Source organism: Bufo bufo, chromosome 7 (assembly GCF_905171765.1).
Source record: "Bufo bufo chromosome 7, aBufBuf1.1, whole genome shotgun sequence".
Lineage (NCBI taxonomy): Eukaryota > Metazoa > Chordata > Amphibia > Anura > Bufonidae > Bufo > Bufo bufo.
Window position 1 is genome coordinate 55,793,002 of NC_053395.1, and position 23,058 is coordinate 55,816,059.

Here is a 23,058-nt window from a genome sequence, read left to right on the forward strand (position 1 = left end):
CTGGCCCTGTAAATCAAGGACGGCAGGGTGTGACTTGAGGTGGGAGAACAGAGCCTCTAGGAGCATGAGCAACGCTCTCCCTGCTCCTAGAGGCTAATTTGCATATCATCAAAGTTAAAATAGTGCAGTAAGGGGCGCATCATAAGCATGAGAATAGGAGTTAGGCTACTTTCACACTTGCGGCAGAGTGGTCCGGCAAGCAGTTCCGGCAAAACATATGCCAACTGATGGCATTTGTAAGACTGATCAGGATCCTGATCAGTCTTGAAAATGCCTGATCAGTCAGAAAAATGCATTGAAATGCTGGATACGTCTTTCCGGTGTCATCCGGCAAAACGGATCCGACATTTATTTTTTCCACTTTTTTTTCGGTCTGCGCATTCTCGCTCAGACCGGAAGGTCGGATCCGGCATTCCTATGGAAAAAATCACGGCATTCAGGCAAGTCTTCCGTTTTTTGGGCCAGAGATAAAACCGTAGCATGCTGCGGTTTTATCTTTTGCCTGATCAGTCAAAAAGACTGAACTGAAGACATCCTGATGCATCCTAAACGGATTTCTCTCCTTTCAGAATGCATGGGGATATGCCTGATCAGTTCTTTTCCGGCATTGAGCCCTTTTGACGGAACTCAGTGCCGGAAAAGAAAAACGCTAGTGTGAAAGTACCCTTGGGGTCTGCTGAAATTAGCACATCGCAAATGTCAACCAGTTTAATAGGGTAAATTCTGGTGACAGAAACCCTCTAATAAGCACTAATCGACGTTACAGTGTGTCAACTGGCTTATGATAAGTTATGCCTATGTGGCAATCATCACGAGTTCGGGAGCGAATGATCGGTAAAACGATTGTCCCCATAAGTTTTCAATTGTAGGCAGTGCATCTGTCCGCAAAAGATTTTAGTGCTGTCACCTGACAAATGGGCAGCCTGTTTTAATGGGGCAATGATCTGGAGCGAGCGACGTCTGTTCTGCTCTTTGTTGGCCCGTGGAAAATTTCCCATAAGAAGAGAACATTGCGGCAGCGTTCATTTTTTTCAAGCGCATAACACCAAATGAAAGCTGTGCTGTGATTGGCTATTATAGGCAACAATGACATGTTTTCTTTTTGACAGTCCCTGATTTTTAGTGTTTGCAAGAAGCGGTGCATGAAAGCAGCTCAAAGCCTGACTCCATACACCGCCTGTATTTCTGCTACTGCAACACATGCACTTCGAGAGCCTGTAAAATGTGTCCATCATGGTCCATAATATAAAAAACAAACAAAACAAAAAATGTATGAAGATCTAAGTAGACGCCATTTGTTCTCTGTACAAACGTTCTGGGAGGTGTGATTAAGCTTAAAAACCTGCCAACTGAACAGATCAAAACAGGCAGCAAATCAAAGGTGGTTAGAAAAAAGTAGCCTTTTTCTGTCAGGGATCTGCTGGTTTCACCCATCAAGTGAGAAGAAAAAGGACAAAGGCTCCTGTCAATGCAATCACACCAGACACATACCGTCAGTGCGGGTTCCTACTGTATGACAACATCACAGGACCTAAACGATGCCGCTTTATTTCTTCCCTGAGGCTGCATTGGCCAAGGAACCTGGGTATATTTAGAGGTGGCATCCATCAAATAAATGTCACAAACTCTGTCAAAGTGTCATAGAAATGGTTGTCAAAATTGTTTGCCAATTGTTGTTATACTAATGGTACTGCTAATGACTAGTCACCAAAAATAATTTTAAAACAGGGTTTTGTTTAGTCTTTTTAAGGCCTCATGCACACGACCGTTCCGTTTTTTGCGGTCCGCAAACCGCGGATCCGCAAAAAACAGAAGCCGCCCGTGTGTCTTCCGCAATTGTAGAAATGCCTATTCTTGTCCGCAAAACGGACAAGAATAGGACAGGCTATATATTTTTTTTTGCAGGGCCACAGAACGGAGAAACGGGTGCGGACAGCACACGGAGTGCTGTCTGCATCTTTTGCGGCCCCATTGAAGTGAATGGGTCCGCAGCCGAGCTGCAGAAACTGCGGCTCGGATGCGCACCCGAACAGAGGTCGTGTGCATGGGGGCTTAATAACATTTTGTAATATATCTTATTAGTGGAGGTGGCATCTGCCTGACCTTCCAGTTTGTTCTCTGTGAATGTTCAGAAACCAAATAAGTCCTGACAAAATCTGTGTAGAGTAATATAGTACAAATAATACAAGGAGGAAGGGAGGGGGGGGTGCAGCTGAAGGCTCTCTGTTAAGGGGGTTCTCCAAGACTGATTCAAAATGGCCTCCAGCAAACTGTCCTAGAATGTGAGCAGGACTGGTTGCCTCTATTGCTGGCCGGCCTAGAGGGCGAGGGTGTGGGGCCAATAGATGGCAAAAAGGTGATCCTGCCTATGATATACCATCATGGCTGGGCAGCCTGACAGGAACGCTCCCCAATATGTAGTATATGCAAGTGCCAGAGAAGAGTGTAGTGAGGCCGGGGGTGCACTGGCCATAGACCACACAGGAAAAATTGCCCAGTGGACTACCAAGACCCCAGACACAGACGCTGGCTGGGTACATAACAATCTAACATCATCCTCAGAAGTTCTGCTGGGGCAGTATATTGTGCTGCACTGTGGTATCTGGTTCTGCTGGGGCAGTATATTGTGCTGCACTGTGGTATTTGGTTCTGCTGGGGCAGTATATTGTGCTGCACTGTGGTATCTGGTTCTTCTGGGGCAGTATATTGTGCTGCACTGTGGTATCTGGTTTTGGTGGGGCAGTATATTGTGCTGCACTGTGGTATTTGGTTCTGCTTGGCAGTATATTGTACTGCACTGTGCTATTTGGTTCTGCTGGGGTTGGATACTATACTGCACTTTGGTATTTGCTTCTGCTGCTGAACCAAATACCACAGTGCAGCACAATATACCGCCCCAGCAGAACCAGACAGCACAGTCTAGCACAATATACTGCCCCAGCAGAACCAGACAGCACAGTCTAGCACAATATACTGCCCCAGCAGAACCAGACAGCACAGTCTAGCACAATATACTGCCCCAGCAGAACCAGACAGCACAGTCTAGCACAATTTACTGTCCCTCTAAGACATTGCTCACCCCTCCTACTTGAGTTGACCCCTTATACTAATTCACCTTCTGTCAATTTGGGAGCGCCTATTACATAGGGCCAATTTTACTTTTTTCCACGGCCACTTTAAGTTTCCAGTCCGCCCTGAGTGAGGCCCTGCCACCTCCCCTCCCCCCAGACAGGGTTGCAAGTGGCGGCAGGCAGTCCTGCTCACATTCGAGGACAACTTGCTGGCGGCCATGTTAAATAATTCCCAGAGAACCCCTTTAAGCTGCATCCTGTGATAGGGGAAGAAGAGAGATTATCTCAGTGTGCTGTGCACCAAAAGTCTGCTCTGGTCCCCCATCTGAAGGGCCCCTGGTACTTTGACCATTCCTATGTACAGCCCTCCAACACAATTATCATGATATGCTACCAGAAGATACATTGATGGAAAAGTACAGAGCTTCAATTAGGGAATCAGTGGGGTCCAGGCTCCCATCTCATTGTGTCCCCTTGAAGAAACAGTGAGCAAAGATAATGTCTGACATTGCTCGGCATCACATGCGGTGTACTGCTTAGATGGAAGAAACACATTTCGTATTTAAATTGCTTTAATGTCCATCATGCTCCACTTACCCTTGAAGCAACTTTCTGTGCAAGGGAAAGGTTGCTTCTTTAATTACAGAAAAAAAGACAAGTTAGAAGACATGCTGAGTGCAACCACAGAGTATAGAGCGAGCTGCTTTCACACAGGTAAACTGGTTCACTACTCAAACAACAGCATTTTTGGCTTTTGATGATAAGCATTTTTCATAGATATTAAAAAAAAAAAAAAACACCACACTCGCAAACAGCCTTGATTAAAAATATCCAACTGTTATATAAACACCGTTCTGATGAAGACCTCCTGTAGGTCTGCCTATGGTTACAGACTACAAATAAAACCTGAACGTAGTCTGATCCTACAGTTATCAGTCACTTCCTTCAAATGTTTCCCAGAAACTCCCAGCAACGAGACGCAGAAAGTTTTTGTAGTGTACCTCCAAAAAATAAAAAAGTGTGTAGGTAACAGTAGAGTTGATTGTGCAGGTTTTTCAAGCAAACATATTACAAAAGGGTTGGAAACGACTTTGTTTGGAGTTCCCCGAACACTTTTGTTTGGCGTTCCCTTTACTGCTAACCTGAAGAAATCCATTGGCTCAGTGGAGAGGAGGACAAGAAGCTGCCAGACACCTCTGCTTACCTTGGCCATGGTCCTGTCATCAAAATGGACCATCTTATAAGGATGGAATCACTCATGGCTGAAGCTCAAGACTGATTCCTTGAGTCACAGCTCGGATGGCACAGATCCTACAGTGATACAAGGTTTGTGGATTGGAGTCCTTGCATGATACAGATCCCCCTACAGGGTACACCCCCACCTTTTATCTTGTTTTCTTGGCTCCTCTCTCTTGTCATTCCTTTCCTATCTTTAGATTACTTTTTTGGTCCATGTCTTCTGTACTTTTGCCATCCATTATGTAACAAACCTTACCCAAAGTTGACAGTGTCCATTTTGAGGCCTATGTAACCCCTGACTGTATACTTTGTTTTCATATCAGTAGATCTGCTGGGTAATGTTTAACTTTAAAATTTCTATGCTCTTATTGTTCACACAAAATGTGAACAGTTGGGCTGCCCTCATACACATAAGCTTGTTGGCAAATACTGTTGACAGGAGTAGGATGAACCAACAATTATTCAACGTGCGTGACTATCTTAGGGTACTTTCACACTTGCGTTAACTTTTCCGGTATTGAGTTCCGTCCTAGGGGGTCAATACCGGAAAAAAACTGTTCAGTTTTATCCGAATACATTCTAAATGGAGAGCAATCCATTCATTATTCATCAGGAGGTCTTCAGTTCAGTCACTGTACGAATTTTGGACGGAGAAAATACCGCAGCATGCTGCGGTATTTTCTCCGTCCAAAATTTCGGAACACTTGCCGCAATGCCGGATCTGGCATTATTTTCTATTGAAATGCATTAATGCCGGATCCGGCCCCAAGTGTTCCAGAAAAACAGATCCTGTTTTGCAGTCTGCGCATGTACAGACCTTTAAAAATGTGGAAAAGATAACTGCCTGCCGGAATCCACCAACATAAGTGTGAAAGTACCCTTAAGGGAAATGTGCCATTACAAAAATGGCTTACTGTTGAATACAAAATAGGGCTGAAACGATTACTCGATTGAATCAACTAATTCAACACAAAAAAAATCCTTGATGCAAACTTTTTGCATCAAGGATTTGTTTGTGTCATGTGAGCATGTAGCAGGAGTAAAGCGCTTGCTATTACTCACCGCTCCGTGGTCACCCGCCGGCCCGCACCACACTTTCCTACTAACACAACGTCAGGACGTCAGTGCAGCGCGTGGAGAAGATGGACAAGCTGTGGAGCGGTGCCCCTACAGGAGAGGCATTTTATTTCACTGGCGCTGGGGACATGGCTTGGAGGGGGAAGCTGGTGGCACTGGGGGGGAAGCTGATGGCACTGGCGGGGGAAGCTGATGGCACTGGCGGGGGAAGCTGATGGCACTGGCGGGGGAAGCTGATGGCACTGGGGGGGGAAGCTGATGGCACTGGGGGGGGGAGCTGATGGCACTGGCGGGGGAAGCTGATGGCACTGGCGGGGGAAGCTGATGGCACTGGCGGGGGAAGCTGATGGCACTGGAGGGGGAAGCTGATGGCACTGGAGGGGGAAGCTGATGGCACTGGAGGGGGAAGCTGATGGCACTGGAGGGGGAAGCTGATAGCACTGGCGGGGGAAGCTGATGGCACTGGCGGGAGAAGCTGATGGCACTGGCGGGAGAAGCTGATGGCACTGGGGGGGAGCCTGATGGCACTAGGGGGGAGCCTGATGGCACTAGGGGGGAGCCTGATGGCACTGGGTGGAAGCTGATGGCACTAGGGGACAGCTGGTGGCACTGGGGGGGGGGGGGGGGGGAAGCGCTGATGGCACTGGGGGGGGAAGCTGATGGCACTAGGGGGAAGCTGATGGCACTGGCGGGGGAAGCTGATGGCACTGGCGGGGGAAGCTGATGGCACTGGCGGGAGAAGCTGATGGCACTGGGGGGGAGCCTGATGGCACTAGGGGGGAGCCTGATGGCACTAGGGGGGAGCCTGATGGCACTAGGGGGGAGCCTGATGGCACTAGGGGGGAGCCTGATGGCACTAGGGGGGAGCCTGATGGCACTAGGGGGGAGCCTGATGACACTGGGTGGAAGCTGATGGCACTAGGGGGCAGCTGGTGGCACTGGGGGGGGGAAGCTGATGGCACTGGGGGGGGGGGGAAGCTGATGGCACTGGGGGGGGGAAGCTGATGGCACTGGGGGGGGGAAGCTGATGGCACTGGCGGGGGAAGCTGATGGCACTGGCGGGGGAAGCTGATGGCACTGGCGGGGGAAACTGATGGCACTGGCGGGGGAAACTGATGGCACTGGCGGGGGAAACTGATGGCACTGGCGGGGGAAACTGATGGCACTGGCGGGGGAAACTGATGGCATTGGCGGGGGCAGCTGATGGCATTGGCGGGGGCAGCTGATGGCATTGGCGGGGGCAGCTGATGGCATAGGCGGGGGCTGCTGATGGCATAGGCGGGGGCACCTGATGGCATAGGCGGGGGCAGCTGATTGCATAGGCGGGGGCAGCTGATGGCACAGGCGGGGGCAGCTGATGGCACTGGGGGGGACAGATGATGGCACTGGGGGGGACAGATGATGGCACTGGCGGGAGAAGCTGATGGCACTGGGGGGGAGCCTGATGGCACTAGGGGGGAGCCTGATGGCACTAGGGGGGAGCCTGATGGCACTGGGTGGAAGCTGATGGCACTAGGGGACAGCTGGTGGCACTGGGGGGGGGGGGGGAAGCTGATGGCACTGGCGGGGGAAGCTGATGGCACTAGGGGGAAGCTGATGGCACTGGCGGGGGAAGCTGATGGCACTGGCGGGGGAAGCTGATGGCACTGGCGGGGGAAGCTGATGGCACTGGCGGGAGAAGCTGATGGCACTGGGGGGGAGCCTGATGGCACTGGGGGGGAGCCTGATGGCACTAGGGGGGAGCCTGATGGCACTAGGGGGGAGCCTGATGGCACTAGTGGCACTAGGGGGGAGCCTGATGGCACTAGGGGGGAGCCTGATGGCACTAGGGGGGAGCCTGATGACACTGGGTGGAAGCTGATGGCACTAGGGGGCAGCTGGTGGCACTGGGGGGGGGGAAGCTGATGGCACTGGGGGGGGGGGAAGCTGATGGCACTGGGGGGGGGAAGCTGATGGCACTGGCGGGGGAAGCTGATGGCACTGGCGGGGGAAGCTGATGGCACTGGCGGGGGAAGCTGATGGCACTGGCGGGGGAAGCTGATGGCACTGGCGGGGGAAACTGATGGCACTGGCGGGGGAAACTGATGGCATTGGCGGGGGCAGCTGATGGCATTGGCGGGGGCAGCTGATGGCATTGGCGGGGGCAGCTGGTGGTATAGGCGGGGGCTGCTGATGGCATAGGCGGGGGCACCTGATGGCATAGGCGGGGGCAGCTGATTGCATAGGCGGGGGCAGCTGATGGCACAGGCGGGGGCAGCTGATGGCACTGGGGGGGACAGATGATGGCACTGGGGGGGACAGATGATGGCACTGGGGGGGACAGATGATGGCACTGGGGGGGACAGATGATGGCACTGGGGGGGACAGATGATGGCACTGGGGGGGGCAGCTGATGGATTTTTATAAAGAAAAACGTTCTTTAAATTAGTTTTTTGTTATTAAAGTACTTGATTAATCGATAGAATACTTGATTACAAAAAAAGTCAATAGCTGCAGCCCCAATACAAAATTATGTTAAACATATTTAAGAATTTTTAAAGAATTTCTGTTAATTTTTTAGGAAAATATCTACGTTAAAAAAAAAAAAAAAATTAAATCTTGCAGTTTTTACACTGACCCTTACAGTAAGCTGAAGCTTCCTGTTCTTATGTTCTTAGATATAACTTTTGAGCAGTCATCTCATTATTATCAGAGGCAGGATTACAATAAAAATACAATAAAAGGTAACAGCTCTATATCTCTCTCTCTTTCTCTAATATATATATATATATATATATATACACATATACATACATATATATATATATATATACACACACACACACACACTGCTCAAAAAAATAAAGGGGACACAAAAATAACACATCCTAGATCTGAATTAATTAAATATTCTTCTGAAATACATTGTTCTTTACATAGTTGAATGTGCTGACAACAAAATCACACAAAAATAAAGAAATGGAAATCAAATTTTTCAACCCATGGAGGTCTGGATTTGGAGTCACCCTCAAAATTAAAATGGAAAAACACACTACAGGCTGATCCAACTTTGATGTAATGTCCTTAAAACAAGTCAAAATGAGGCTCAGTAGTGTGTGTGGCCTCCACGTGCCTGTATGACCTCCCTACAATGCCTGTGCATGCTCCTGATGAGGTGGCGGACGGTCTCCTGAGGGATCTCCTCCCAGACCTGGACTAAAGCATCTGCCAACTCCTGGACAGTCTGTGGTGCAACATGACGTTGGTGGATAGAGCGAGACATGTTGTCCCAGATGTGCTCAATTGGATTCAGGTCTGGGGAACGGGCGGGCCAGTCCATAGCATCAATGCCTTCGTCTTGCAGGAACTGCTGACACACTCCAGCCACATGAGGTCTAGCATTGTCTTGCATTAGGAGGAACCCAGGGCCAACCGCACCAGCATATGGTCTCACAAGGGGTCTGAGGATCTCATCTCGGTACCTAATGGCAGTCAGGCTACCTCTGGCGAGCACATGGAGGGCTGTGCGGCCCTCCAAAGAAATGCCACCCCACACCATTACTGACCCAATGCCAAACCGGTCATGCTGGAGGATGTTGCAGGCAGCACAACGTTCTCCACGGCGTCTCAAGACTCTGTCACGTCTGTCACATGTGCTCAGTGTGAACCTGCTTTCATCTGTGAAGAGCACAGGGCGCCAGTGGCGAATTTGCCAATATTGGTGTTCTCTGGAAAATGCCAAACGTCCTGCACGGTGTTGGGCTGTAAGCACAACCCCCACCTGTGGACATCGGGCCCTCATATCACCCTCATGGAGTCTGTTTCTGACCGTTTGAGCAGACACATGCACATCTGTGGCCTGCTGGAGGTCATTTTGCAGGGCTCTGGCAGTGCTCCTCCTGTTCCTCCTTGCACAAAGGCGGAGGTAGCGATCCTGCTGCTGGGTTGTTGCCCTCCTACGGCCTCCTCCACGTCTCCTGATGTAGTGGCCTGTCTCCTGGTAGCGCCTCCATGCTCTGGACACTACGCTGACAGACACAGCAAACCTTCTTGCCACAGCTCGGATTGATGTGCCATCCTGGATAAGCTGCACTACCTGAGCCACTTGTGTGGGTTGTAGACTCCGTCTCATGCTACCACTAGAGTGAAAGCACCGCCAGCATTCAAAAGTGACCAAAACATGAGCCAGGAAAAATAGGAACTGAGAAGTGATCTGTGGTCACCACCTGCAGAACCACTCCTTTATTTGGGGTGTCTTGCTAATTGCCTATAATTTCCACCTGTTGTCTATCCCATTTGCACAACAGCATGTGAAATTGATTGTCACTCAGTGTTGCTTCCTAAGTGGACAGTTTGATTTCACAGAAGTGTGATTGACTTGGAGTTACATTGTGCTGTTTAAGTGTTCCCTTTATTTTTTTGAGCAGTGTATATATATTACAGCTTATCTACCCCCCTCCCTCCACAATGACCTCTGCACAGTTTACAGAGCATCGTAATACACCCCCTTAAAGCCTCTACTTACCTTTATCTGGCCCTGCTGGAAGTGCTGATAGCATATCATTAATAAGTGATAACAGTACATGTGTATGGAAGAAGCAGACCAGAGGTGTCCACGCTGGTACACCTTGTTCCAACTTGGACACCTCTGGTGGCAGCTGTATTAAAGGAGAAGTTCAGCGACGGTAAGTGATTGCATATGACTAGAACAGGCAACTGCCAGGCGATCGCCACCGATCCACAGAGTGAAGGAACGTCAGCAATGCTGTTCTGGCCTTCACTTAAATGGGGCTGCGGTTCAGTCTCCTGCACAGTTAGTGGCAGAAGTCAGCCTCCCACGATCTTGATGTTATGGCATATCCTGGTGATATGCCATAACATCATTAGTTGGGGAATACTCCTTTAACCCATTCTGGCACTGCCAGATGCACTTTGTTTTTGGCTTTATCCATTTTGAGTTCTTGAGCACATGCTACACAGTATGTATGTCAGTTTCATATCCAGTTTATGCATTTATGTTTTAAGGCATGTAGTAAACTGTATTAAAGTGCCTATTTCTCCTAGAAGTCACTGCGCCTGACATTATCAAGCCGTGTACTCTCTATCTCGGAAGTAGTAATATATTATGCCTTTTGGCAGATTCAATAAATAGGGATTAAGGCCACATCAAAACTCTTCAGGCAAGACGTGTTTTCTCCGCATTGGAGGGCAGATCAGATACCAGTAATATGTTTCTGTAAATCTCATACAAAACATACCCAGGATATGAGAGTGTAACATTTCTTCTACAACAAAGCAGACAAGGACATATCAACATGAATTATTTATCGATATTAATGCACAGTACCTGCGTTCTGAAACATCTCTAATAGCTCTCGTCGAAGGGATTTTTCCAGGTTGAAATAGTTGTTATCTTCGTCAGCATTCTGGAGAAATAGAGGAATGTGCTGGAAAATGATGACTCTCTGGCACTGCCGCTGTTTGACTATGGCCAGCTGCTCAGCAAGCCACTTGTCCTGATTTTCCTTCTGTTCCGGGCATTTCGATGCATCAAAGAACAACTGTGTATTTAAGACCAGAAAGAAAACTCCACCAACCCAGAAGGAGAAGTAGTCATCGCCCCAGTTGTTGCAGAAGGTTTGTATAGTCTCCGGGGTTGGAGCATTGCCAATGTCATGGTTTCCACTGACAAACACCATTGGGATGTCAGGGTTGGTCTTCAGGAGAACCGTTTTCAGATCATGTTCTTGAGCGTCTTTCCATTCAATTCCTGAGAAGATAATATGCTGTAAGATACACATCGATAAAGCAATTTGCTTTACATTAGAAGAACATTCACAAATAACCTCAGCATCTCTGGAAAGTGACCACAAAAACTGTGAATGGAAAAAAAAAAAAAAAATAAAGAAATTGAATTAGCGGAGTTGCTCTACTTCTTTCTGCCGGAGCTATATATCAGGATGGTTACTATAAATATACCTCCAACGGATACCAGTGCGTTCCAATGTTAAAAATATGATGAATGGAGTGGCAATGCATATGTTTGACCAACCCCTCCATTCATTTTGGGGGTGCAGGGCCCCTGTTCTCATGATCAGTGGGGGCCACAGCGGTTAGATTCCAAACAGTCTATCCTGTGAATAGATAACTTCTAATCAGAATTGCCCTGCAATAGGCTGTGTGATGGCGTCATTCCTCTCCAGAGGGAGTGTCAGGTATTGCAGTTACAATATCAGAGAATTTTAGCAACATTTACAATGTTTATGCTCGAAGCCCAATGGATACATAGCAAAAAACATGGTCACAGAGTGGCTATTGTGCAACCGATGAACGAGAGAGAAGTCTCTAATGAACGTCATGGGCTCATCTCTTGTACAGGCAATGGCAAACAGTAAACGCACTATAATCATCCCCCTAGCAATACCATTTGCATGTAGAATTCCAGTGAGGATGCAATGGATATGACTTTAAGTACTGTATTGAATGTACATTGAGAAATGTTGATAGAGTGCCAAGAAAAATCCTCTCTCCAGCTCTGTGATTCAAGTCTGACAAACAGGAAAGGACTGAAGGACACAGGATGGAAGCTGACAGAAGAGGAGGAGTTACAAGATGAATGACATAATGAAATAAAACCATAGATAACTTACATAAAACCAAACATAAAAATGGTCACTAGATTGCAGCAAAGTACACCAAGTATAGTGAATAAATATAACACAAAATACAATAATGAATTCTAAATGGGAGCTATTAACTGAGACAGCACAGTGGAAGTCAGCAGTTTCCAATGAAAGAGCCCTAATAAACATTTCCATGTATCTCAGCTTCATAGATCCAAAGAACTGAATATTGTGGTTAAAGGGGTATTCCCATCTTAAAAAGTGATAGTGTATTGCAAAAAGATATGCCATCACTTTATGGCCTCATGCACACGACCGTTGTGTGTTTTGCAGTCCGCAAATTGCAGATCCACAAAACACGGTTAGTGTCCGTGTGCGTTCCGCAATTTGCGGAACGGCGAGGACAGCCATTAATATAACTGCCTATTCTTGTCCGCAAAACGGACAAGAATAGGACAGGTTATATTTTTTTTGCGGACCACGGAATGGAGCAACGGATGCGGACAGCACACGGAGTGCTGTCCACATCTTTTGCGGCCCCACTGAAATGAATAGGTCTTGTGCATGAGGCCTATGACTTAAAGGGGTTCAACCTCCGTGATCCCCATCAGTCCTGAAAATGAAATATTTGCAGCCCTGGTGAATGGAGCCAGCTGCAGTTCCCTGTACAGCTGGGTGGCCAGAAGTATCATTGTGAGGTGAAAGCTCAGGATATGTGGGAGTCTGAGAGGTCAAGCACAGCGATACGCTATTGATATGTGTATTGAAAGGGTATTTTTAAGTGACTGATTGGTTCTCCCCTTTAATTCTGATTAATACTCTAATAGTTTATAAGTTTCCCATGTAATTAAATGGGTTAGAGATAGTACCCGTCCCCCATTGTGCTGATAAGACCACATTCCTGAGTGATCTCAGAGACATGCAAGCTGCACACTGGAGGAGGGGGCTAACATGTTAAAACTCTGCTACTCACCTTCACTCAGCAGACTCCACCAGGCCTCCATTCTAGGTAGAATGTGAGTATGATTGTCCTATTTCTAGTGTACACCCTGAGGTGTCAGTCATGTGTTATAACGGGGTAGACAGCCATGGGTTATAGCATGATTGACGGAGTCTCCATCCTATTTAGGCTTGTGATCTCTATTGACTTTTTATTATTCAGTCTGTGATTTCTTTGTGTTATGGTATATTTAATCACTTAGTAAATATTTATTCACGTAGCCTGCGTAAGCTTATTCATTCTCAAATCTTTCGAAATCACTTTACGTTACAATATGCCATCACGTTATGGTATGGGAATATCTCTTTAACTGTAGTTGTTTTCTTTCAGTCATTTCTGCAGTTCAATTTTTACTTCTTATCTGACCTTGTTAGTCATAGAAAAAAGTCCTAAAAAAATAAATATCAAAATAAGCTTCGGTACAAAGTTTTCCTTTAACAGAAAGTAAACATTATATCATCTGAAAACTATAAACTATTTATGTGCATAAAAAAATACATTGCAACGAACAGAGAAAAATGAAACCAAAATAAAATGAAGAAAAAGGGAATTTCCAAGCATAATTCACTTTACTTGATAAGAGAAGACGACTGCGAGAGTTAACAAGGCATGAAAGAAATGCCATTGTAACCAACAAAATTGTTCTGAAATCCCGGGTCCTACTTTGCCTGCCGTGTGATGTCTCAAGTTTATGTGTTATTAAACTAGCTTTCTCAAAGCATTTTTCTACGTTTCGAAATACACTAGTGTCCATTTAGCTGCCTGTGTGTGCACATTATTGGTTCACCTTGAGCTGTGAAAATAACCTCCATGCTTCATTTCAGCGGATCCTCGCCACAGACGCTACCCATGCTCCTCAAAAAAGTATTGCTTCATTTATCACTCCACCATCACTTAACACTTTTATAGTAACTATGGAATATAGGGGGAAGATGACAAAAAGTTCAGAGAAACTTTAGACGCCTGAATTCTACGCGGAGATGAAACTATTCTACAGGAAAGGTCACTTTATTTGGAAAAGGAGAAAAATATACTTCATTGGAAAAACATCACTGCTACATCATCCGCTGAATTTCCGAAGAGATATCTTCTAGATATGTTCTCCCTAAAAAGTAAAAAAAAAACACCCTTCATTTCCAAACTTGTATAATTCCTTAACTGTACTGGCAAAGAAAAGCAACAAACTATCATACTAGAAGGCTCAGGTCTAACTACAGCCATGTCATGGGTTGGGATATGTCGTCAATGAACATGTTCCTCCCACTCCTCAATTGTAACTGACTTCTATAGATATAAGCCTCTTAGAAGGTACTGATTCTCCTTGTGGACATCCAGCTGACCGGAAGTCCTTTATTTAAAACATACCCCAGAGAAAAATAGCTTTTTTTTCGGACAGAAGAAACCTACGGTAGACTACTCAATAAGTCAATGTACAACCCTTCCAAAAGCCTTAAAAGGACCACTTCGGTTAAATTTGAAAAATCAGCGACCGCTTGGTAAATATATGTGTTCTCTATTTTTACATTGTTCAGGCTTTCTGCTCTCTTTTATTTCTAGTGACTACATATCCCTTTCCATTGCAGCACTATGGGGCTGCTATCTCCCTGACTCCAAGGCCAGTAACTGAGCTGTATAGTAGGTACCTCAGTACCCAGAGGTCAGTGGGCAGCTGTACATAACTGAGCCCCTTCCCCATAATGCATCATGCAGCCTGAAAGACATAAACCTGTGGTCATTTTAAATCTTAAAGGGGTTTTCCAAGATATTTTAACTGATAACCTGTCCTCTTGATAGGTTATCACAGTATCTGATCATGGGGGTCCGACACCCAGGACATATGCCAATCAGTTGTTTGCAGAAGCGCTGCGGTCCCCTTGCAGGTTTGCCTATGTGACGTCCCATTCATCGGTCAGATGGTCTAGGATCAGCTTGCAGTGAATGGGGCTGAGCTGCGATACCAAGCACATCCGCTATACATCGTGTGGCACTGTGCTTGGTGAGCTAAGAGAAGGCCGTGGCACTACTACAAGCGCCAGTGCCTTCTTGAGCAGCTGATAACTGACTTGAATGGGTCCACAATCTGAAGATACAGCAAAAGATAGGACATGTCCTATCTTTTTCAGTGCAGAGGCGAAAAAGATCATGGAAGGGCTTCAGAGTGTTTCCATGGGCTTCCGATCCGTGCCTCTGCACCATGTCCTATCATTTTCCGTATCTTGTGGATTGTGGACCCATTCAAGTCAATGGGTTCGCACCTGATTAAGGAATTCACAAAGCGGGTGCCCATGTACCGCGGACCGCTATTCGTGGTCCGCAACACGGAGGCCACATGTTCGTCTGAACGCGAGCCCTTACTGATACACTTAGTTTAGTACATGCATGTTATGTGACCATGCTGCTGCTGTGTACTCCCTGGGTGAGTAATCTCCTCCGCTGTACAGGGCAGAGGGAGAGAGAAGAGTGGGGGAAGTTATGGGACTTGTAGTTCTGAGCACTGAGACCAGCGGCAGCTGAGTGAAGATGCAGCACCAAAAACCATGGCACCAAAAGGGAGCGGGACAATATGAGGCTATTCAATACAACAACTGAAAAGAGTAGAATGTTACGGTTCAGTGGTATAAAGAAAGTGGAAAATATTTGTTCATTTAGATGGAAATTGTTTCATGGATCCTTTCCTTTCTGAAATACTCCACTTTTCTAATACAGTGATGGGCAGATATGAGCTAAAATGGAAAGGCAGTGGACCATCAGCAATGCCATTATGTAGCATGCATAAAATCGACATTTGCCTTTCCCTGGGCAAGAGCAGACAATCTTACCACTGCCTGCTAAACATTTTCTGAACCCTCCGTCAATAATATCAGGGATGGTCAATGATTCAGTAATAACTGAGTATTATCTTAGATGAGTACACATATCATATGGAGAGAGGATATGTTATGCTATATCAGAGAAGATTGGCAGTAACAAGGCACATCAGTTCAAAGTTTACAATTTGTGCATTATGGCTACCCAAGGAATTCTTTACTACTGACCCATCATGCAACTTATTCATGCAATAAATTGAAAGACGGCATAAGCCAAGAAAGGGATGTGAGCATTTGGTTTAGCAGATAATGTGAAAGCCCCTCTGAGAGCAGGCATGTTTTCAACATGCTGCAGGAAGTCAAGCAGAAAGAGGACTTGTGGCCAATACGATAAAGAAGCACTTGAAATACCATAGGGACCGTCGGGTTATCGGTAATCACTGATTATTAGGCAAGCAACATTGTGCATGCATGGTCGGAAGAAACAATAATGTATCAGGAAACAGCATAAAGGTCAGTTCCGTCATTTCTATTCTTACGAGCAGAATATCTCCATTTATAAGCAGACATTATGAAAAAATAAATAAATTATTACTACAAGGGGGGGGGCACAAGAACAAGCAATAATGTCAGGAAGCGGGTGTGGACTCAATAAGTCAATGAAAAGATATGGTTTGGGGCTACTTTTAAAGGTGCCCCTCACCCCTGTATTCACCCTTTAACCCCTGTACAGGGATCTGGACTCCAGTGCGGGGGAACCACCAGGAAACTACCTCTTGGAGTATTCTTTGTTCAGTGACAGCTGGGTCAAAAGACACTCATGCATGGCACAGACAGGACAGGCAAAATCGTAGTCTGTGGACAAGCCAAGGTCAGGGCAGGCACAATATGTTTAATCCAGTAAATCCAGCAAACGGTCAAATCTGGTAAGCAGGCAGAAGTCGAGAATGGGAAAACTAAACGGAACAGCAGCTCACTTTCACAGGTATTAGGAAGCCGTAGAACCTATTTTTTTTATACAGCACTGGCAAATTCCACGGCCCTTTACAGTTCAGATCGGGCACATACTGACAAAATCAGACCTTACAGCGTAACAAACTAATTTCCAATTTAAACTGGAGCATTGAGGCCCTGCTAGCAAGAGCTTACAGCCTATGCTGAACCATAGACGGTTTAATAACATGAAACAAAAACCTCTGGTATCTAGAGCCTGGAAGAATGCATTTGTTGATCTGTTCTATAGAGGTGCGTCCCTTAGCATCCAAGTTGTCACACAATATCCGATTAAAGTGTAACAGTTCAGCTACCCAAGGCTATGCAGAGAGTTTAATGAGATGTCATGGCTGATAACAATCCCTCATATTGCTGTGCACAGGAGACAGGTTCAGCTTTAAATGTGATAACTTCACCTTAATTACTCCTTAGAGAATGTACAAGAACAGAGCAATTTGTGGTTTTATTTAAAGGACTTTATCAATTGTCCAGAGTTAAATTCCATTCATATGTATGCATGATAAAAGGTCAGAAATAGCTGCAAAACGGACAAGTCATAAAAGTGATCTTTGGGATAACCCCTTTCACACCGACTGTCCCACTGTATGGTCAGAGTCCTTATTCTGGCACATTGTACCAGCAATTGGGCAACTACTGGTAAGAACAATCAGACATCTGGTAGAGATAGTTTTTAACTATTAAATCATACCTGTGGTGTTGCTCCTAATGCACACACACTGACCTGAACTTCTTAAAGAGCCAAGACGCACCAATAATCTGCCTCAGCCAATGCCCTGTTCCCCGAGGATTATAGAGATCCTCCTCTTTGCCCCCGAGAAACAGGTTCATTAGTGTACCAATACCATGCTAAGGTGTGTTTCCTGTTATCTCTCTTACTACTGAGCAGGCCAGGTCTGCCATATGCCCTGATCTTGTGCTCATTTTTCTGTGTTGCCTGAACTCTGCCCACCTGACCATGACTTCTGTTTTTGATTCTAGACCACATTTTGGTGTCACCAGCTGGTGTTATCTGTTGCTATCAGAGACTACTCCTGCAATTCTGACCAAGGGTTTTGCTGCAGAGAAGGCCAGATCCCTGTACAAAGTTTAAAGGGTGAGTACCAAGGGGATCCCTTTGACTAAACGCCAAGATTTAATAACTTAAGTCATATCGACTGCAACACTGTAGGTCCATACCTGTTTGATACACTTCCATAAACAGCTATCTACAGTTTTCTAACATATTCCAAGAGCAAGAAAGGCAAAATCCATGGAGCTTTCTATAAATGTTGGTCACTCTCTCTTTCTTGCAGCAAGGTGAGAGTGTTGTCCTTGACTGGATTTGAACCTAGGATCCCAGGTCTGCAAGAACTGACACCAGTTCTAACCACTGAGCCACTATACACAGAGGGGAGTCTCACTTATCTAATGACCACCCGGATATATGACAAAAGGAAAGTATTTTTTTCCACATATCAAGCTTACTAATACATTACAAAGACATAAATAGCATTACATTATATACGCCACTGATTGCGAATTATTACAATTTGCATAAAGCACTGTGACTTATCCAGGACCTATACATCCGTCATAATAGTACAGCCAAAAACTGGTAAAGTAAATCACATGGATTATCTTGTAACAATGGCACCTGTCGGGGTGGGATATATTGGATAGCAAGTCAGTTCTTGTGCTGATGTGTTAGAAGCAGGAAAATGAGTGAGCATAAGGATCTTAGCAAAACTGTGATGGTTAGACGATCAAACACAGAATGACAGATCTTCTGGGTTGTTCCCAATATCCAGTGGTTAGAACCTACCTAAACTGGTCCAAAGAAGGTCAACGAATGAACCTGCAATAGGGTGCCATCACTGGGTGCTAAAAGCTCAATGTTTTTAAAAAGCAGGCCTCTACATAACTTGAGCGCATCCATCGCCGCCTCCTTGCTGGCTTACATTCAGACCATTTACTACACCTAAAACAGGCGTAGAAAATGATAAATTAAACTTTCTTGGAACCTGCGTGAGCAGGGAAAAGTCGCAAATTACAGCGAACCTAACTGTTGCACTGTAATTTGCCCAGAAATACGCCTAATATAGGTGTATTTCTGGATAATAAATGACCCCTCAAATGTCTCAGTTAAAGGTGTCTTCTGGCACTTTTATATTAATGGCTTATCCTCTGTATAGGCCATTAATATATTATAGGTGAAGCTCTGACCCTGCCGATAAGCTCGATTGCGGGAGCTACTGCAGTTGACCAGCATGGGTGCGGGGTGTCGGATTCCCGGCTGATCAGATACTGATGGCCTACCCTGAGGATCCTACACAACCCCTTTTAGAAAGGTTTTCCGGGAATGAAAAACTGATCCATGGGATAGGTCATCAATATCTAAATCGGTGGGCATCCAAATCATTGCACTGCCACTGATCAGCTATTTGAAGAAGCCTAGTATTGTGGCCTCCTTGTACTTCAGTGGGAGCAGTGTGGTAGTAATGGGCTCCATCTGCTACACAATGGGCGACCTGGACTACATAAATATCATGTAAATTAACCCCTACTTTGAACTAGGGTTGAGCGATATACCGGTATCACGATATACCGCGGTATTAAAAAAACGGCAATATGGCGATATCGCCGTTTCGTAAATACCGCGGTATTTCGTGACGTCATAGAAGCGGTCATGGGCGCTGACCGCTTCTAAATCTGCGGCCGCCCGCCCCAGCATGAACCGATACGGGACATTTGCAGAGTACTTGTACTCGTGCAAATGCCCCCGATACCTGCTGGCCGCTTGCGGCGGCGGCTCTCTCAGCAGTTCGGCCAGCGTGGGGGAGGGAAGGAATTCTGTGACTCGCATTTCCTGCACCAGACCTCTGAGAGGACGCTGTGATCCACGCAATTAACCCCTCAGGTGATCACAGCGTCCTCTCAGAGGTCGGGTGCCGGGAATGTGGGCAGTGCCCCCCTCCTTCCTCCCTCCCTCCCCAGTATTAATCATTGGAGGCCACAGGGTCGTCCGCCCATCATTGGTGGCAGTTTTCAGTTCCGATCGGAGTCCCAGCAGTGTAATGCTGGGGCTCCGATCAGTTACCATGGTAGCCAGGACGCTACTGGAGCCCTGGCTGCCATGGTATGTTAGTGAGCAGCATTATACTCACGTGCGTCGTGGCTGCCGGGCGCTCCTTCTTCTCATAGGTCTGTGCGGCGCATTGCTAATGCTATAAGCCTTAGCAATGCGCCGCACAGACAGAAGAAGGAGCGCCCGGCGGCCACGGCGCACGTGAGTATAATGCTGCTCACTAACATACCATGGCAGCCAGGGCTCCAGTAGCGTCCTGGCTACCATGGTAACCGATCGGAGCCCCAGCATTACACTGCTGGGACGCCGATAGGAACTGCAAACTGCCACCAATGATGGAGACGACGACCCTGTGGCCTCCAATGATTAATACTGGGGAGGGAGAGAGGAGGGGGGGCCCACTGCCACCAATGATGGGGGGACGACCCTGTGGCCTCCAATGATTAATACTGGGGAAGGAGGGGGGGCCCCGGGCCCACTGCCACCAATGATGGGGGGACGACCCTGTGGCCTCCAATGATTAATACTGGGGAGGGAGGGAGGAGGGGGGACCGACTGCCACCGATGATCGGGGGAAGACCCTGTGGCCTCCAATGATTAATACTGGGGAGGGAGGGAGGAGGGGGGGCCGACTGCCACCAATGATGGGGGGATGACCCTGTGGCCTCCAATGATTAATACTGGGGAGGGGGGGGCCCACTGCCACCAATGATGGGAGGGGGACCCTGTGGCCACTGCCACCAATGATTAATACTGGGGGGGGGGGGGCGCACTGCCCACTGCCACCAATGATGGGGGGGGGGGGGAGACCCGGTGGCGACTGCCAGCAATGATTAATACTGGGGGGAAGGGGCACTGCCACCAATGATGGGGAGGGGGACCCTGTGGCCACTGCCACCAATGATTAATACTAGGGGGGGGGGGGGTTACCAGAGGGGGCTGATAAGAGGGAGAGGCTGGGAGGCACATGAGGGGCTGATCAGAGGCTGGGAGGGCTGATCAGAGGCTGGGGCACGGGGCCGTCTGCCCCCATACAGTGTAATGTCTCCTTGTGGCTGCCCCCATACAGTGTAACGTCTCCTTGTGGCTGCCCCCATACAGTGTAACGTCTCCTTGTGGCTGCCCCCATACAGTGTAACGTCTCCTTGTGGCTGCCCGCATACAGTGTAACGTCTCCTTGTGGCTGCCCCCATACAGTATAACGTCTCCTTGTGGCTGCCCCCATACAGTGTAACATCTCCTTGTGGCTGCCCCATACAGTATAACGTCTCCTTGTGGCTGCCCGGCTGCCCCCATACAGTGTAACGTCTTCTTGTTGCCCCCCATACAGTGTAACGTCTCCTTGTGGCTACCCCATACAGTATAATGTCTCCTTGTGGCCCCAAGTGTTTTTTTCTTCTAAATGGGCATTTATCGCGATATATATCGTTATCGCGATAAATTTCTTAATATCGTTATCGTGGGAATATTTTTGATATCGTCCAACCCTACGTTGAACGCCGTAAAAAAAAAGACAGAATTGCTAATTTATTCTTAGTTGCCACCCAAAAAACGTAATAACAAGCGATCAAAAAGCGCCATTTACTCCAAAATGATACCAATGAAAAATACAAGTCGTGCTGCAAAAATCAAGCCCTCACACAACTCCATAGAAAGAAAAAGAAAAAAGTTATGGGTCTTGGGAAGCAGCAATGCAAAAACTTTTTTTTCTTAAAAAAAAAAAAAGGGGTTTATTGCAAAAAAGTAATAAAACGTAACAAAAAACTTTATTCATTTGGTATCACTGTAATTGTACTAACCCAAACAATAAAAGATAGTTATTCATACCGAAAAATGAACGCTGTAAGATTTATAACGTAAAAACGCAGTGGCAGTATTGCTGTTTTTCCCATCTCCCTCCCAGAAAGAGTTAATGAAAGTTAATCAGAAAGTTATGTGTACCCCAAAATGGTGCCATTAAAAACTACAACTTGTTCCGCAAAAAACATAAAGCTATATAGATGGAAAAATAAGTTATAGCTCTTGGAACGCGATAATGAAAAAAAGGAAAAAAAAACACTTGGTCAGTAAGGCCCAAAACAGGCTGGTCACCACAGGGTTAAATGTTACAGGCTCACGAATTCTTAAAGGGAGTCTACCAGCACTTTTGACGTGAAGCTCCAGTTATAGACTTCGGTATGAGGCTAAAACGACTCGCATCCTATGAATAAAGAATCCAAATCTTCAGAGATCTTGTAGCCCAACTCCATATTTCTTCGACCTGTGTATGGCAGCACTGCCTTTCTTCTTACACATAACTTCGACATTGAGATACACCTCCAGGTTGATGCTTGTGATCAACTGAGTTTGAAGCCATGGTCACCTTGAGAATAACTCTCCACATCGGTAGACATGCACAACTCAGAGATGAGCATTGCTTTTACTGTGGATGGTGTAGCACCATCGGTCCCGATGAGATTACCCTACAGCGGCGCCAACCTCTCTATTTTTTTTCTTCCTTTATTGCAAGCAGTAACGAGAGAAATCCCCATGTTGGATAGCTTTGTGTGTACAGTCCGCGCTAATGTGCATAGTAGTCCTCAATATGCCAATAAATAGATAATGAAGACATTATGTATTCCACATAAATGTAGGTTATTTCTGCAGCCATTGTCATGAGATTATCATACTGTGCCCAACTAATGTGCTCATTTTGCACACTGGCCCTTGCAATATGCCTTATGATCCAACTTAAATAATGCAGAAGACTTTCCATTCCAAGGAGAACGTCTTCTACAAGACTGTGCCATACAGATGTCATGCATTATTGAAGTACAGATGTTTAGATTCACTGCCGTCTGCTACTTACTTACGTCCCCATTCTCTACAGGATTTTACTAAATTTAAATATGAAATATCTCACAACCTAAAAAATATGCAAAACACTTTAAAGCCCATCTGTCAGCAGATTTGTACCTATGACACTGGCTGACCTGTTACATGTGCGCTTGGCAGCTGAAGACATCTGTGTGGGTCCCATGTCCATATGTGTCCGCATTGCTGAGAAAATTGAAGTTTTATTATATGCAAATGATCCTCTAGGAGCAATAGGGGCGTTGTCATTACACCTAGAGGCTCTGCTCTCTCTGCAGCTGCCACTCCATCTCCACTTTGATTGACAGGGCCAGGCAGTGTAAACGTCATC

At 46.5% G+C, this 23,058-nt stretch overlaps 1 protein-coding gene across 1 annotated transcript in view; it reads right to left on the reverse strand.

Annotated features, from left to right (window-relative positions):
• The window catches only part of CPPED1 (calcineurin like phosphoesterase domain containing 1), a 100,802-nt gene that overhangs the window by 35,355 nt on the left and 42,389 nt on the right, over window positions 1-23,058 (reverse strand). The window contains exon 4 of the mRNA XM_040439839.1: window positions 10,714-11,136. Within this exon, the coding sequence (XP_040295773.1) occupies window positions 10,714-11,136 (423 nt within the window). The remainder of the gene's footprint in view (window positions 1-10,713; window positions 11,137-23,058) is intronic.